General features: G+C 53.3%; 2 protein-coding genes across 6 annotated transcripts in view; one reads left to right on the top strand and one right to left on the bottom strand.

The window, feature by feature from the left end:
• Window positions 1-2,296: 2,296 nt before the first annotated feature.
• SNRPD3 (small nuclear ribonucleoprotein D3 polypeptide) lies at window positions 2,297-16,004 on the bottom strand. The gene is made up of 4 exons (XM_002722553.6): window positions 15,904-16,004; window positions 14,012-14,155; window positions 3,613-3,805; window positions 2,297-2,521 (listed from the first exon to the last, which is right to left on the bottom strand). Exons 2-4 carry the CDS (start codon window positions 14,135-14,137, stop codon window positions 2,460-2,462), a joined length of 381 nt encoding a protein of 126 aa, XP_002722599.1. The 5' UTR covers window positions 14,138-14,155; window positions 15,904-16,004; the 3' UTR covers window positions 2,297-2,459.
• Window positions 15,980-16,671, top strand: part of GUCD1 (guanylyl cyclase domain containing 1) — a 16,628-nt gene continuing 15,936 nt past the window's right edge. For 3 of the 5 annotated variants that reach the window (XR_016227531.1, XR_016227530.1, XM_008250169.5), the window contains exon 1: window positions 16,108-16,345. Coding sequence is in view for 2 of the 5 variants with exons in the window: in XM_008250169.5 (XP_008248391.3) it covers window positions 16,135-16,345 (211 nt within the window). In the remaining 3 variants the exon portion in view is untranslated. Of the gene's footprint in view, window positions 16,346-16,671 lie in introns of all 5 variants that reach the window. The other 2 variants (XM_017338492.4, XM_008250168.5) reach the window with 2 other exon arrangements.

Genomic DNA, 16,671 nt, shown 5'->3' with positions numbered 1-16,671 from the left:
GATTGATTGATCATCAATCTTCTATCCACTGCTTCACTCCCGAAATGCCCACAGCAGCCAGGGCTGGACCAGCATGAGGCTAGAAGCCCAAGCACTTGGGCCATCACCTGCTGCCTCCCAGGCGGCATTAGCAGGAAGTTGGATCAGAAGTTGAGTAGCTGGGACTCAAACTGGTGCTCCCACATGGGATGGAGGTGTTCTAAGCAGCAAATTAATCTGCTGTACCATATCTGTCCCCAAAAGGGGGCAGAGAAAACGGGGAGGAGAAGGGCTGTGGTTTTTCATTATAAACGGTGTAGAATTAGTTGCTTTCAGTACACGTTAACTGATTTTCCCCCTAAAATGCAGGATATAAAACTAAAGCTTTATATCATTGAGCATAACCTGTCACCACACAAAGCACTGTTTACTGTAAAAGTAGGAAAATTCAGGATTACACTAAAAACATGCACTAGCCTGTCAAAATGTGGCCTCAGGAGCCAGGGTTGTGGATCAGCAGGCTAGGCCTCTGCCTGTGACACCAGTGTCCCATGTGAGCACCAATCAGAGCCCCGCTGCTCTACTTCCAGTCAAGTACCCCGCTAATGCTCCTGGAAGGCAGCGGAAGACTGAGACCCAGATGGGAGTCCCAGGCTCCTGGCTCCACTGTGGGCATCAGGGTAGTGAACTAGCTGATGGAAGATTGCTGTCTCTCCCTCTTTGTGTAACTTTGCTTTTCGAAATAAAGTAAGTAAATCTTAAAAAAAAAAAAAAAAAAAAAAAAAAAAAAACCCAGCCTCAGAGCTACTAAATCAGAATCACTGCTGAGGTACAAAGGGAACTGTTTAAAAATGTGAATTTCTGGGACTGGAGTTGTGGCATAGCAGGTAAAGCTACCGCCTGTGACTGGCATCCTGTATGGGCGCTGGTTCCAGTCCCAGCTGCTCTACTTCCAATCTGGCTCCCTGCTAATGTGCCTGGGAGAGCAGCAGCAGATGGCCCAAGTGCTCGGGCCCCTGCACCCATGTGGTGGACCTCGATGGAGTCTCCTGGCTTTGGCATGACCCAGCTGATGGAAGATCTCTTTCTTTCTCTCTGTAACTCTTTCAAATAAGTTAATTAAAAAAAAACACCTAATTTTATTTGAGCAACAGTGAGAGTTCCTACTTGCTGGTTCATGCCCTAATGAGGGCGACGAGACTATGACATGGTCAGGAACTCATCCAGGTCCCCTACCTGGTGGCAGCACTTCAATCACTTGAGCCTCCCAGGGTCTGTGTTCAGCAGGAAGCTGGAGCGAGGAGTCAGGTACCAACCCCAGGTATTGCGATCAGCGTCTTAACCACTAGGGCAACACCCAGTCCTCCAAACAACAGTCAAAAATTAACTCTTGCCCAAACCTAAAACAAACTCTTTAATTCCATTCGTGGTCAGTGTGTCTGAAATGGCCACCGACGTCCTACACTTGTCTCAGCGCAGCAGCACTGCCTGCCAGGACAGTAGCCAGGGGCCATTCACGGAGCTGGGGTTCTGGAGAGACCCCGAGGCCTCACTGGAAGCGCCTGGGGTATCTGAGTGAGTCCTGATTGTTCCACAGCTCTCCTGAGCAATGCAAGCAGGTCAGATGTGAGAACGTCACTGCCTGATGCCAGCTTAACAGAGGTGTGGAATCGGCTGCCTCGTCCTCTTCCAGGACTGGAAGCGTCCGTCCAGCGAGCACCCTGATCTGGTTTACGTTCTGGCTCACCCTGTCCTGAACCCTGAGCAAGACTTCATTTCAGCATCTGACTTCTTCAGGCTGCTTTTCCAGTTTCTGTGTTTTTGTTACATTCTCTGTGCACACCCTACCTCTACTGCCTTTTTTGACATTAACTGTGGGTGAGCCAGTCAGCGCTAGGATGTTCCGAGACACCCACAAGAACCTGTCCCCGGACTGCACGGGACAGCTTGTGGAGCTGTGAGGGTGTCCCCACCTGTGTGGAACCACTACTCTCCCCGCCCGTTCAGTCATGGGACCTTTGGACTACAGAGGTCAAATTCCTGGGCTTTTCCACAAGCCAGGATTCTCTGCCTAGTTACAGCTGAGTTAGTGGCATTTTCCACAAAAATTCACTGAACGAAGCCACACGAGCCCCTGTCTCTGAAGACTAAGGAGACACAGCCTGCAGAGTTTCTCCCAGGCCTTACCCAGCAACCGTGCCTGCTGCACGGCAGCTCAAGCTCCCGCCGATAACGGTGCTGGCTCTGCCCCAGGACAGCTCCCAGGGTGTCGATGCTGGACCTGCTGCCAAAGCAAACTCCAACACGAACACAGTCCTTTTCTCAAAAAACCAAACAACCAGATTTATTTAGTTTAACACTTCCCCTGATCTAAAGAGAAAGATGCCAACAGGAAACCTATGACATACACACGAGCACCCACCCCTGAACCCAGATGACCTAAAAGAAAAAAGAAGGGCAAAGTTCTGTTCGACAGGGAGTTATCGTCGCTTCTGGAAGATGTTTCCACGTCCCATTCCACGTCCTCTGCCTCTCGCAGCCACTGAAAGGGACGAAGAGAAAGAGTGAGGCGGAGGGCATGCTCACGGAGGCAGCAGCCCGAGCCCCAGGACCTCTGTGCTGGAAGGGACCTGACGGGCCACCTGGCCCATCCCATCTCACAGGAGGACAGACACTGAGAGGCGCAAGGTCCAGCACTGCTCTGTACAAGAGGCTGGGAGCAAGGGTGGCCTGAGAACCAGCGGGCAGCGGACTCCCAGGGCTGGCAGGCGTGAGCTAACAGCCTTACACACGCGCCCAAGTCCCTCTGTACATTCTGAGACAAGTGCTAACGTCTGCTAAATCTGGGTGCTGGTGGGGGTATCATTATTATTCTTTGAGCTTTTCTGCAGGTAAGAAATGTTTCCTGATAGCAAAGGCAAAACCAAATCCTCCCCATGAGAGGGCACAGTAAGGCAGTTCCCTGTGACCCACAGGTCCTGGGAGGGGACCTTGTGCACGATGGACAGATGAAAATATTCTGACAGCTACGAACTGGTGCCTTAGCCCCCTGCTCTTCCAGAGCATGGCGCTGTCTTCAAGAGAGCGGGAAGTCTCTCAAGAACTCAGCCGCCTGCCCACAGGACCAGAGCCAGGGGCTGGGAGAGGTGCAGGTGGAAGTCAGGGGGTCTGGGCAGACTAACTGCCAAGTGCCTTCAAGTGCACAGCCAAGGGCTGGCGTACATTGTGCAGAGGACAGTCCACGGCCAGAGCCAGCACTCCCGCAAACCCTTCCTTCCCCAGGACGAGGTTTTCTAGTCACGGGTCGGGGGGTGGGGTATGAGGGGTTAAGGGAGAAACAGGCATTTAGGCATTTTAAGGGGTTATATTTTTGCCACTCTGAGAGTCAGCCCAGCAAGTGAGATGATAGCAAGCCGCTGCCAGACTTCCTGGACACAGCTTCTAGAAAGGAAAGGCCTTCAAGAAACTGAGATCGGGCGAAACCAGACACCGGCGGCTTGCAGCACCTTGCAAAGCAGTGGGTGTGGAGACAGCTGAGGTCAAGGTCCTCCATGCTCAGGCAGTGACACAGCTCCTTTTGCAAATAAACAAGACAAGCCCACACTGTCAAACCAGCGCCTGAGGAACACCTACCCTGGGCCTTCAGAATAGCAGCTTTCCCCCGGCCGGCGCCCGAGCCTTGGTTCTTGTTTTTCATGCTCTTTAACATCGGTGCATTTTTCAGCATGTCAGGCAAAATCAGAAAGCGGATCTTACTGCCCCGGATGTACACCTGCTCCAGCTGTGCCACTCGGCCGTCTCTGTACGTGACTGTGATGTTGGACATCTGGAAGGGAACCAATTCATCAGTAAGGATCAACAGCACGAGCAGGGGACAGGTGTACAGGGGTGAGTCCAGAAAGGCAGGGGCACTGGTACCGATGCACTGAGCACTTCACATGGACAATCCTCTCAACACCTGCGGGCCGGAACCAGCCAGCCTGGGAGAGCTGTCGATGGTGAGAAACCCTGAGCACACCCACTGCAAATGCCTGTCCAGACTGTAACCCCCCCACTGCACGTGCCTGGTGCTCAGATACAGAGGCACCACGAAGGCCACGGGCATGGGCCAGATGTGGGACTGACCTCCGGAGTGCATGCCTTAGGAGGCGACATGACAGACTGGGGACTAAGAAGTGGAGATGGCGCTGCCTGTGCAGAGCTAGAATACCAGGCAGGTGTGAGACAAGAGGCTGGGATCGTGACTGAGGACAGGGTCATCACGTTAGAGACCACGGGGTCGCTCACAGCTGTGGGCAGAGGAAGGGCTCACAGGGTTGAGGCTGCACTTGGAAGATGAACGCGCCCACATGGGTAGACTGCGGGATGGACAAAGAGGAGCGAGCCTCCAGGTGACAGTGTCCAGGACTGCTTAGCATGGGAGGTGGTGCAAACCTGCCAGCGCCAACCACGACAGGCACGTCTACCACGAACAGTAGCTTGTTTCATGAGTCTTCTGGACAGAAATGCTTATGCTCTGCCATGGAGAGGTGACAGGGCTCCACTGTCCCATAAGCATTCTGCTGCAGGCCCTGCACCCACAGTTGATCAAATTTCCAGAGTTCCTGGGTCCCTGCCATCTTGGACTTTCCCTGAATGCCTCTGGTGCCACCGATGGCCAGCAGGGATGGTTAGACTGCCCAAGGGAAAGGAACCAGCTCCAATCCAGCCTCACCACGGCAGACCCGTGACTTTGTAGAAGACAGGACAGGCCTGAGGACCTGTGTGCGACCTGGCTCAGCAGGCTGGCGGGGAGGGGTACAACCCTGGGGACACTTCTAGAGCTTCCAGAGCTCGGTTCCCTCCCCTACAAAGTGAGGACAACACAGCATCTCAAAGCCCGCACTTCCCCAGTGCTGACTGGCCTCCAGGTGCTGTCCCAGGTTCTGCACAGTAATTCACTTTGTACCACGAAAGGCTACCGATGGATGGGACAGGCACGGTGGCCACCCTGCTGGACAGCAGAGGCGGCACAGCCTGTTCGGGGGCCGGGCTGTCCTCAGAGGCCCAAGTTCTTACTGCTCTATTCTGCCCAGTGCCACACTGCCCCTACATGACCTGGCTGGGGTCTGAGCCAGGACTGCTGGACTCCACACACATACCTACCCACTGCACCAGACCACTACTTACTTCCCAGAATTCTTAGAGAGCAAGCCAAATAGGATGGTGTGTGTCCAAATGCGGTCCCTGCTGCCAAACATAGTTGAGGCCCATGGATGGCTGAATGACAGCTACAATGTCTACCTGGGGGCTGTGCCACTCCTCCCCGACATACCCCCACCCATTCTGACAGTCCCAAAGAGGTTAGCGCACACGTCCAAGACTCAACCTAGGCATTTCCACACTCCCTTGGCTGAAGCAGGGGAGGCCTGGCTCCAACCCCGAGGACTAGGCTCATAGCCGTTCTGCTTTCCACGCCAGCAGAGCAAAGGCCGCTTGGTGAACAGGACCCCAGTACCCCAGTGCCCACCTTCCACGGCTACTCTGCTTCTGATCCTTGTGCTAATGCAACTGGGAAGGCAGCAAAACATGGCCCAAGTACTTGGGCCCCTGCCATAAACATGGGAGACCTGGAAGGAAATATGGGCTCCTGGCTTCGGCCTGGGCCAGCCCTGGCCATTGTGACCATTTGGGAATGGAAGGTCTCTTTCCCTGTCAGTCTGCCTTCTCGATGGCTGAACACACTGTGGTTCCTGGCAGGTGGCATTCCAGGCCACTATGCATCTCTTCAGCTGTATGCTTCTTAATGTCCTTTATAATAAACAGGGGGTAAATGTGTTTTTCTGAACTCTGTGAGCTGCTCAAGCAAACTAACTGAACCCAAAGAGGGAGCTGAGGGAGCCCCAACTTAGAGCCCTTCAGTCCAAAGCAAAGGTTAAGCTACTTGGGGTGCAACCAGCACAGTGTCCAGGACACAGACCTCAACCTGAGGAATTGGATGCCCGCTCCAGAGCCATAGTCAGCTATGCCACAACACTGGCCCCCTGAAAACACATTAGACATTAAATACTCATCTGTCAACCTACTAGGTGAACAACACTCTTTATAATTTCACTCTATTAATAGAAATGCTGGTTTTCGCCCAGCATTAACACCGTGGCCTGAAGTGCCGGCATCCCATATGGGCGCCAGTTTAGTCCCGGCTGCTCCTTTTCCAGTCCAGCTCTCTGCTATGGCTGGGAAAGCAGTAGAAGATGGCCCAAGTCTTTGGGCCCCTGCACCCACGTGGGAGACCAGGAAGAAGCTCCTGGTTCCTGGCTTCAGATTGGCGCAGCTCTGGCCGTTGCGGCCTTCTAGGGAGTGAACCAGCGGATGGAAGACCTCTCTCCCTGTCTCTACCTTGCTCTGTAACTCTGACTTTCAAATAAATAAAATAAATCTTTTAAGAAAAAAAAGAAAAAAGAAATGCTGGTTTTCATTATTCGCAACTGCAACGGATACTCTTGCTCACTATGCTGACCCGGATCAAAGTTCCAGAAATGGAATCACTGCCTTGAAGAGCGTGGATGCTTCCACACCCCCTGGATCAGAAGCGGAGCAGCCCGATTCTGACTGGCGCTCTGGCATGGAATGCCGGCCTTGCAGGCAGTGGCCTAACAGTTGTACCATAACACTGGCCCCAGTGTGCATGATTATTAAAAGGCCATTTCTGCATGCTAAATGTCCATTCATATATTTTTCTTATGTGAATTATCCATTTTATGAGTTACGTCCACTTTTAACTGGGGCATTAACATTCTTGTAAAATCTATTTCTAAATTAAATATAATCTCATAAAAATTATAAGATGTGCTAAGTATTTGCTCACAGAGGGCCAGAGCAGCCCTCACACTTACTGGGGACCCATGGAAAAGTTCTGGGTCCCTTCACAATGAATTCCCAATAAAATCCTACAGCCGTAAAACCTCCCCCAAAGACTACATAAACAGTCTATAAAATAAGAATTAGGTGCTTATTCCTACTTGCTATTCCTCACCTGAAAGTTCCTCTTATGGTTCTAATATTTTACCAAATAGCTGACTAGAGACAGTCCTTACTTATTTACTTGGAAGGCAGGGTTAGAAGAGAGCGCTCTTCCACCCGCGGGATCACTCCCCAGGTGGCTGCAGTGGCTGGCATTAGGCCAGGCAGAAGCCAGGAGCCAGAACTCATCCAGGTCTCTCACGTGGCTTGCAGGGGCCCAGGTACTTGGACCATCATCCACTGGTTTTCCAGGCGCATTAGCATGGAGCTGGATCAGAAGTGGAGGAGCCGGGACTCACCAGTACCCATATGGGATGCTGGCACTGCAAGCGGCAGCTTAACCCACTGTGTCACAATGCCAGTCCCCAAACAGCTTTTCTTAAATATCTTTTTTTTCTGATTTTGAAGAATCCCTAGTTCCTCCCTTGAGATTTAATAAGAACAGCAGAATTCAGGCCCACAGAGAGTTCATGTGGCTGAGAACAGAAAACTTCCCTGTTTTGTGTGTGTGTTTATTGGCCCAGCCAAGGGGTGTGGGTGGTGGTGTCTCTAGTTTTTTCTTTACTTAACCCACTGTGCCACCATGCTAGTGGAGGCCTCTAGCTTTAAGTCCTCTATCCCCATGTCCCATCTTCACTACAGACAAAAAGGAGCTGAAGAGGACCAGGCGGACAGTCACAGGGGCCCTTGGGGGATGCTCACAGCTGATACCACACCCTACAGCACTGGAAGGTGCCAGATGGTGTTTGCTTTGTAGTTGTGGGGTCTAGGGAGTGGGAGAGCAACGCTCCCTGCTCTCCCAGCCAAACCTCAGATGCACAGAAGTGCTGATACCCCCTGGCCCAATGAACACCATCGATGGATTTCATTGTAGGGTTCACGCATGCATTAAGGTTCCAAATGTTTAAAAAGGCGCTGTATCATACTGTCTTAAACACACCGAAGAGACACTAAAAGAGCTGGATCCTGTATGGGGATGTTGTTGAGGACATCACCTAACACCCAACAGGTGTTTTACCCTGCAGGCACAACTTCAGTTTACTTTCCATCCCAGCTTTAGAAGTCTACTTTTATATTACCACATGCACTTTTTTTTTTTTTTTTTTGACAGGCAGAGTGGACAGTGAGAGCGCGAGACAGAGAAAAAGGTCTTCCTTTGCCGTTGGTTCACCCTCCGATGGCCGCTGTGGCCAGCGCGCTGCGGCCGGCGCACCGCGCCTATCCGAAGGCTGAAGCCAGGTGCTTCTCTTGGTCTCCCATGGGGTGCAGGGCCCAAGGACTTGGGCCATCCTCCACTGCACTCCCAGGCCACAGCAGAGAGCTGGCCTGGAAGAGGGGCAACCGGGACAGAATCCGGTGCCCCGACTGGGACTAGAACCCGGTGTGCTGGCGCTGCAAGGCGGAGGATTAGCCTAGTGAGCCGCGGCGCCGGCCAACCACATGCATTTTTAAAAAAAGGATTTATTGCCACGAGGTTCTTCTGGGTCTAAGTGAGAGCAGAGGCCCAAGCACCTGGACCGTCTTCTACTACTCTCTTCTACTACTGCTACTTCTTCTACTGCTCTTTCAGGCCATAGCAGAGAGCTGGAGTGGAAGTGGAGCGGCTGAGTTTCACACCAGTGCCCATATGGGATACTGGACCCCCTTACCATATAATTTTATAAGCCATCTCTAGCCCTGTTTGAAAGGGATAAAGAATAAATACAGGGGGCCGGCTCTGTGGTACAACTGGTTAAAGCCATGGCCTGCAGAGCAGGCATCCCACGGAGGCACTGGTTTCAGTCCCAGCTGCTCCACTTCTGATCCAGCTCCCTGATGATGTGCCTGGGAAAGCAGTAGGCCCCTGTACCCATGTGGGAGATGCAGAAGAAGCTCCTGGCTCCTGGCCCCAGCTTGGCCAGCCCTAGCTGTTGTGCCCATTTGGGGAGTGAACCAGCAGATGCAAGAGTTCTCTGTCTCTGTCCTTTCCTTCACTCTCTCTGTAATTCTGCCTTTCAAATTAATAAATCTTAAATATATATATATATATACACACACATACATACATACACATACACACACACATACATATATAGACTAAATACACTCAGAGAAAAATATCCAACAGTGGACGTGGTGGGGCCTCTCATCTGTTGTCCAAAGCTTTGTGGTGTGCCAACCAGCCCACTTCTGTCACTGAAACTTTTACTAAACCCCAACAGCTTAGGTCAAGCACTAAACTCCAATTGCTCTCTGGCAAAGAACAAGCAGGGAGAGTGCTAGGGGGATGCCCCAATGCCCCAAGGACAAACGGACCTAGGCCAGGAAGGGAAGACAGCCGCGGGCTCTGTAGAAGCCATCAGCCTCACAGTCCGAGGGAGGTGGCAGTGACCTGCGCTCTGTGGTCACCATTTGGCAGACACAGGAGAGCCACAGCATCACAGCCAGGGTGTGCCAGAAGCTAAACGGTGCCCCTGCAAAAACCCTAATCCCCAGTAGCTTAGAATGCAATCACATCGACAAAGAGAGCCTCTTCATATATGATTAGGGTGAAACAGCACGCCATGACTGACGTGCTTCTGGGAGGTGCAGCTGGGCAGAGACACTACAGATAGAAGACCACGTGAAGATGGGAAAACAGCCAGCTACATGCCGAGGAGAGGCCTGGAATGGGTCCTCTTCTCCTGGCTCTCAGAAGAAACCAATCCTGCCAACACCTGGACCTCAGCCTTCAGCCCTGTGGGACGTGGCAGCCCTGGCAAACACACAGGTGGGGAGGGGGCCCCAGGGAGGCAGGCTGCCCCCATCAGGTATTCCACACAGTCCACTCATTTCCTCTGTATCGCAGTTCTGAAGCTGAGTTGCTAATTTTACTTATTTATTTTAATGGCCTGTCAGTTCACTCCCCAAATGCCTATAATGGCCTGGCTTGGGCCAGGTGAAAACTGGGACCAAAAAACTCCACCTGGGTCTCCCACATGGGTAGCCCAACTACCTGAGTCCCCATCGCTGACTCCCACAGTGTGCATCAGCAGGAAACTGCAATTAGGACAGGAACTGGAATTTAAACATTTATTATTTTACTTGAAAGTCAAAGAAGCAGAGGCTGAGAAAAGTGTGCCATCCACTGGTTCACTCCGCAAATGGCCACAACGGCTGGAGCTGAGGCGACTCAAACCATAGCAGGGAGATGGATTGGAAGTGGAGCAGCCAGGACTCGAACTGGAGCCCATATGGGATGCCAGCACTGTGGGAGACGGCTTTACCCACTACGCGACAGCACCAGCCCCTAGGAGCTGGAATTTAAACCCAGGCATCCCAAAACACGTCTTAACCACTGCAACAAACGCTGGCCCCCAAGTTTCCATTTTCTTTCCTGATTTGGATGACAGAGTGGGTGAGGGAGGTCAGGGTGAGCTCAGTCACACTGCCAAGGTCTACTATGCGCTTGGTGTCATGTTGGCTGTCCCTTTGAGAGACCACTAAGGTCTCTCGGTCAAACACCTTCATGTTACAGGCAGGATGCCTGGAGCCCTGGAAGCTCAGCAAATTGTCTGAATAAATCGTTCTGTTGAACTTATACACTAAGGATCTCTCACTGGGGCTGGTACTGTGGCACAGCAAGCTAAGCTGCCAGCTACCATGCCGGCAGCCCCCGGCAGAGTGCCGGCTGGAGTCCCAGCTGCTCCACTTCCCATCCAGCTCCTCACTAATGCACTGGGAAAGCTGAGCATGATGGCCAAGGACCTGGGCCCCTGCCACCCACATGGGAGACCAGGATGGAGCTCCAGGCTCCTGGCTTGGACCTAGCCTAGCCTCGGCCGATACAGCCATTTGGAGAGTGAACCAGTGGGTGGAAATGCTGTCACTGCCTCCTTCAAATAAATAAATCTTAAAAAAAAAAAAAAAAAAGAAAATAAATAAAAGAATTACTCACTACCATTAACCCCTGCATTCTACTCACTAAATTCAAGTAGCTTAAAGCTGACGAGGATGCCTAAGTCAAAGGACTGGATCGCTGGATCGACGACAGCAGCACCTCACACGGGCAGAGCGTGCCATAGGCCAGGCTCTTTAGAGCAACGCCAGCTGTGCCTGTCAGAGCCCACCCACCCACGTCTACGGCACCAACGGTGAGGAGATAAACCTAAGTCACCAGATCTCTGCCTCCCTCTGCACCAGGAAACTGTGAGCTGGTCAACCTGACAGAAAGGTGGGAGCTACACAAAGCTAAAGAGAAATCACAAGCAAACCCTACAAAGCAATGGCCAGTCAAGACATCTGACCTTGGGTAACGCACTTCAACTCCCTGGAGCACAGCTACAGGCATGGTACCTCGGACACTCACAACATGGGGGGCCCCGAGCTAGCTTACTGCAGACAGAACTCAGCTGAACTCTGACACTGCCCTGGGGTGTGGGTGCTATTCCTGAGGTGGTGTTGGGCGTGCTCAGACCTCTCAACAGAGAGCAAGCTGACGCCTCTGGAATCCACCACAGCACGCTGAGGGCCCCACCTCCCTGGGGAGCCAGCCAATGCTGGCCCACAGCACAGGCACGAGAGCCCAGGCCATTCCTGCCCCAGGCCAGACCCCTCTGAGGAGCAGCCTCTGCCTTGCTGAGGCTTCCTCAGGGCCGTGCTGGGTCTGAGGCTCTCCCCGCTCAATCCTCCTTCCTTTAAGCGGGCAAACCAGCTTCCGGGTCTGACAGTTCTGCTCCCTCTTCTCATTCTCCCTGTCATTTTCCACTATCTCACACATCCAGTTGTCCTAGCAGCTACGTCTCAGGGCACCCAAAATAGCAGCACCCCCATTTCACTGATGAGGAAGGTATGTGGCTACTAAACCTGAGGTCATATAGCCAGGGTTCAGAGTCATGTCTCTCCAATTTCTGATTCCAAAACCCAAGTTCCTTAAAAAAAAACAAAAAAAAAAAAACAAAAAAAAAAAACATATTTACTTGAGAAAGAGAGAGAGCTCCCATCCACTGGTTCACTCCCCAAAAATGCCTGCAAAAGGTTGGCCCAGGGCAAAACCTGGAACCAAGAACTCAATCCAGGTCTCTCAGGTGGGTGCTATGGACTCAGTTTCTTGCCCACCAGGGTGCACAGTTAGAAGGAACCAGGAGTGGAAGCGGCGCTCAAATACAGGTGTTTAGACACGAGATACTGACATCCCAACTGGCATCTTAACCATCAGGCAAAATTCCTGCTCCCAGAGCTTGGGCTCCTAACCAACGGTTTAAAGAATAAAGGGCGTTGTGGTGCAGTGGGTTAAGCAGCGGATTGCGATGTCAGCATCTCGTATCAGAAGGCTGGTTCAGGGGCCAGTGCCGTGGCTCACTTGGTTAATCCTCCACCTGCGGTGCTGGCATCCCATATGGGCGCCGAGTTCTAGTCCCAATTGCTCCTCATCCAGTCCAGCTCTCTGCCATGGCCCAGAGGGCAGTGGAGGATGGCCCAAGTGCTTGGGCACCTGCACCCGGCATGGGAGACCAGGAGGAAGCACCTGGCTTCTGGCTTCGGATCCGCGCAGTGCTGGCCGTAGCGGCCATTTAGGGGGTGAACCAATAGAAGACCTTTCTGTCTCTCTCTCTCACTGTCTATAACTCTACCTGTCAAATTAAAAAAAAAAAAAAAAAAAAAGAAGGCTGGTTCAAGTTGTGGTTGTCATGCTTCTGATCCGTTCCCTGCTAACACGCCTCTGAAGGTAGTGGGAGACCTTGGAAGTGCTTGGGCCTCTGCCACCCACGTGGGAGAACTGGGTAGAGTTCTAGGCTCCTGCCTTGGCCTGGCTCAGCTCCAGCTACTTTGAATATATGGGGAATAAACCAACAGATGCAAGATCTCTCTCCCTCTGCCATTCAAATAAATAAATAAAATTTTAAACAAAAAAAGAACATGTGCTGACACTCTGGAAAATAATGCTATAAAAAATACTTGATGGTGCTGCAGCATAGCAGGTAAAGCCGCCACCTGCAGTGCCGGCATCCCATGTGGGCGCCGGTTTGAGTCCCGGCTGCTCCACTTCTGATCCAGCTCTCTGTTATGGCCTGGGAAAGCAGTAGAAGATGGCCCAAGTGCTCAGGCCCCTGCATCCATGTGGGAGACCCAGAAGAAGCTCTTGGCTTTGGCTTGGCTCAGCTCCGGCCATTGCGGCCATTTGGGAAGTGAACCAGCAGATGGAAGCTATCTCTCCCACTCTTTCGCTGTAACTCTGCCTTTCAAATAAATCTTTTTGTTTTAAATTTACCTGACTATGTAAAAAGCAGTGCTTTGAGAAAGACACCACGTTAGAAAGTTGCTCTATCATTTATTAGCAGAGCAATATTCAGTAGATGAGTCCTTTAACCACATTCTCCCTCTTTCCTGGATGCCGAGACTATCACCAAACTCATTTACCTCACTAGGCAGCTGCAGTAATCAAACATGACCCCTCTTCTAAGAAAAAGAGCACACAGGTTTCTGCTCACTGTGTGGGGTGGTGGGGGTGGGAGGGTAATGGCCCTGAACCTGAAGAATTCTGCTGAAGGTGGTAACACCATTTCTCTCAAACAGGCCCCAAAACATGGGAGAGAGGCTGGCACTGTGGTGTAGCAGGGGAAGCCACTGCCTGCAACACTGGAATCCCATACGGGCACCGGTTCAAGTCCCAGCTACTTCACTTCTGAGCCTGCTAATGCACCTGGGAAAGCAGTAGAAGATGGCCCAAGTGCTTGGGTCCCTGTACGTGGGAGTCCTGGGAGAAGCTCCCGGCTCCCAGTTTCAGATCAGCCCAGATCCAACCACTGTGGCCATTTGGGGGAGTGAACCAGTAGATGGAAGATCTCTCCCTCTCTTTCTCTGCCTTTCAAATAAATAATAAATCTTTAAAATGGGGAGTTGGGAGGGGACAATTATGGGATGGAGAAGGCAAAGGCCAAAGTTAACTATTCCAAATCTCCATACGGTTCTTTGCCCCAGTACTGTCTCTTGCTCAGGCCCACAGCCACGGAGCCCACAGCAGTGCCTGCCACACGTCGGGCACAATGGAGACGCCACCAGCCTCCCGTACCTGGCAGTTCATGTTGTCTTCTGCCTCGATGAGCTTGCCCCGATACACTTCGCCGGTGTTGGTCTCGCAGGTCACGATGTGGCCCTCGGCCTCGTGCAGGACTTTGATCGGCACACCGATGGACATCTCGGCAGGAGGAGAGTGCTGTGGTGGGAGACACAGCAGTGAGCCCACCCTTCAGAGCCAGAGGCCGCGTGTGGTGCGCACCATGTCTCCCCAAGGCCTGGACCCCATAAAACCTAACACCGGTGCCAAAGCTGCGTTTTCCACACAAGAGCAGCTCAGCTCCTGGCTTGGAGGAGCCTTCCTGGCAAATACACACAACATGAAGAGGGGAGAGACAGCGTGCTGGACAGAAGGAAAGCTCACGGAAAGGAAAAGAATCTCCCACCTACCTCCCTACTCCTCACCTGCTCCCATGTCCCTTTACCTAGAGACAGAGTAAGGGACACAGATACAGATACAGAGAGAGAGAGAGAGAGAGAGAGAGAGGTCTTCCATCTGCTGGGTCACTCCCCAAATGGCTGCAAAGCCTGGAACTGCATCTGGGTCTCCCTATGTGGGTGGCAAGGGGCTCAAACCTCGGGCCATTATCTGCTGCCTCCCAGGAGCACTGGCAGGGAGTTGGATAGGAAATGGAGCAGCTGAGAATCAGCCTGGCACTCTCACGTGGGTGCCAGTGTCACAGGTGGCAGCTTAACCAGCTGCCCCACAACACTGGCCCCTCATGTCCCTTTTCCTTGGCCAAGATAACCAGTGACCAATGCGGTCTGTGTGTTGGGAGAGAGGCGCTCGGAACGTCCATGCTGAGCAACACATCTGCCTATCCACAGCTGTGGGTGACTGCATCCTGAAAACCACGATGGGGTGCAGCGGGTACACCGGCATCCCACAGGGGCACTGGTTCAAGTCCCGGCTGTCTACTGCCACTCCAGATCTCTGCTGATAGCCTGGGAAAGCAGGAGAGGATGGGCCAAATGCTTGGGCCCCTGAACCTGTGGGAGACCGGGGAGAAGATCCTGACTCTGGCCTGGCCCCCAGCTCCAGCCGTTGCAGTCATTTGAGGGAGTGAACCAGGGGATGGAAGATCTCTCTCTCTGCCTGCCCCCGACCCCGACTGTGTAACTCTGCCTTTCAAATAAATGAATCTTACAAACAAACCAACCAACCAGAGGACCCAGACATATCCAGGAGAGGAGGCTGTGTTTTTATTTCAGCCTCTGACTTTCCATTCGCTTTACTGCTAAAGCTAAAGAGAAAACAGCAAAGCGGTCACAAAGGGACAACGTGTAGGAAACTGCTTATCTTGGAGGAAAAACACAAGGATCTGCCGACGTAGTTGAGAGACAAGCAGTGGAGTTTTTATTGAGCCAGGTAAGGACGCAAGGCTGGCACGAAATAAGGGAGAACACGACAGGGCAGCCAGGCTCGCTCCGTGAGGATCCCCAGCCCTCCGCAGTCAGAGCTGGAATGTTACGTTTCAGAGAGCACGGAACCAGCGCGGGATCTCAAGGAAGGAAAGACCCAATGGAAAGGTATCAGCGTTTACAGGCCAAACCGAACACACAGTTCAGAAGCAGAGGAACTTCGGAAAACGCTTTTGCAATGGCGTGGAAAGCACGAGGGGCTGCATCAGCGCCGGAAAAGGGGGCTGGAGGCCAAGGATGACGCCGATGGAGTTCAGGGACGAGGCTAAGCAGCCAGAAACGAGGGGGAGGTAACGAACTCACTCCCCAGGCTCAGGCGAGGCGACGCGGGTGTCTGGGTGTCCCAGCTTCCCGCTTCCTTCCCTCCCGGAGCCCTGCGCGGTTCCTTGCAGCGCGTCCTGCCCCAGCCCCCGATCCCTCACGAGCGCCTCGGCCTCCCCTTTCCCGTCCCCGGCCCCTACTCACCGGCTCGAGCCCCTTCTTCCTCCTCTTCGGTGCTGCGACAACAACTGCGAGAGAGAAGGCGTGAGCGGGGCGAATGGCGGGCCTTGCACTCCCAGAATACCACGCGCTCCCAGAATGCCGCGCGCGCGGGGACCGTCCCTGAGCGCGAGCTCGTCTCCGCTTCCTCCTTACTCCGCCGGCTGGGAAACGCGGACCCAGGTACGATAGTTCCGGCGCCGGAAGAGAGAGCTGATGACAGGGCCCGAGGGCCGCCGGAAGCCCCGACGCGGGGGCCCGAAACGGGAGAGGGGGGCTTGCGCTTCCAAGCACCCCTCACAAAAGACTGGCTGGACGACAAGGAGGGGATCTACAGCCTGGGTCCTCGGATCCGGGGCAGCAGGAAGTGGGAATGAGGGCTGGGACCTCCCCTCACAATTTAATCTTTGGAACCCGGCACTGCCAGGTAACGGGAACTCTCAGAGAGGGGAGGTGTCGTGTCTGGACAGAGAAACTGAGGTACCAAGTGGAGCAGGGGCCGGCTCAGCACTAAAGAGATCAGAGTACGGTTGCCTGGACCCTAGGCAATCACAGGGCCGGAACCGGCTTACAGCTGAAGCCGGCAAAGGGGTGGGGCCTGGCAGAGGCGGGGCTTGCTGAGGGAAAGAGCCCCTGGGGAGCCAGTGTTTGCGCTGCGCCGAGCCCTCGGGGAGGGGCTCAGAAGGGGCGGAGCTTCCGGGGGACCGAGCGAAGGAAGGGCCCGCGCGTCTGCGCGAGGATTCGGTAAGGGGG

The sequence above is a fragment of the Oryctolagus cuniculus genome, chromosome 21 (genome assembly GCF_051225735.1).
Source record: "Oryctolagus cuniculus isolate XC-2025 breed Fujian yellow rabbit chromosome 21, ASM5122573v1, whole genome shotgun sequence".
Classification (NCBI taxonomy): Eukaryota; Metazoa; Chordata; class Mammalia; order Lagomorpha; family Leporidae; genus Oryctolagus; species Oryctolagus cuniculus.
Note: the sequence above shows the minus strand (reverse complement) of the source record. Positions and strands in the feature narration are given on the sequence as shown.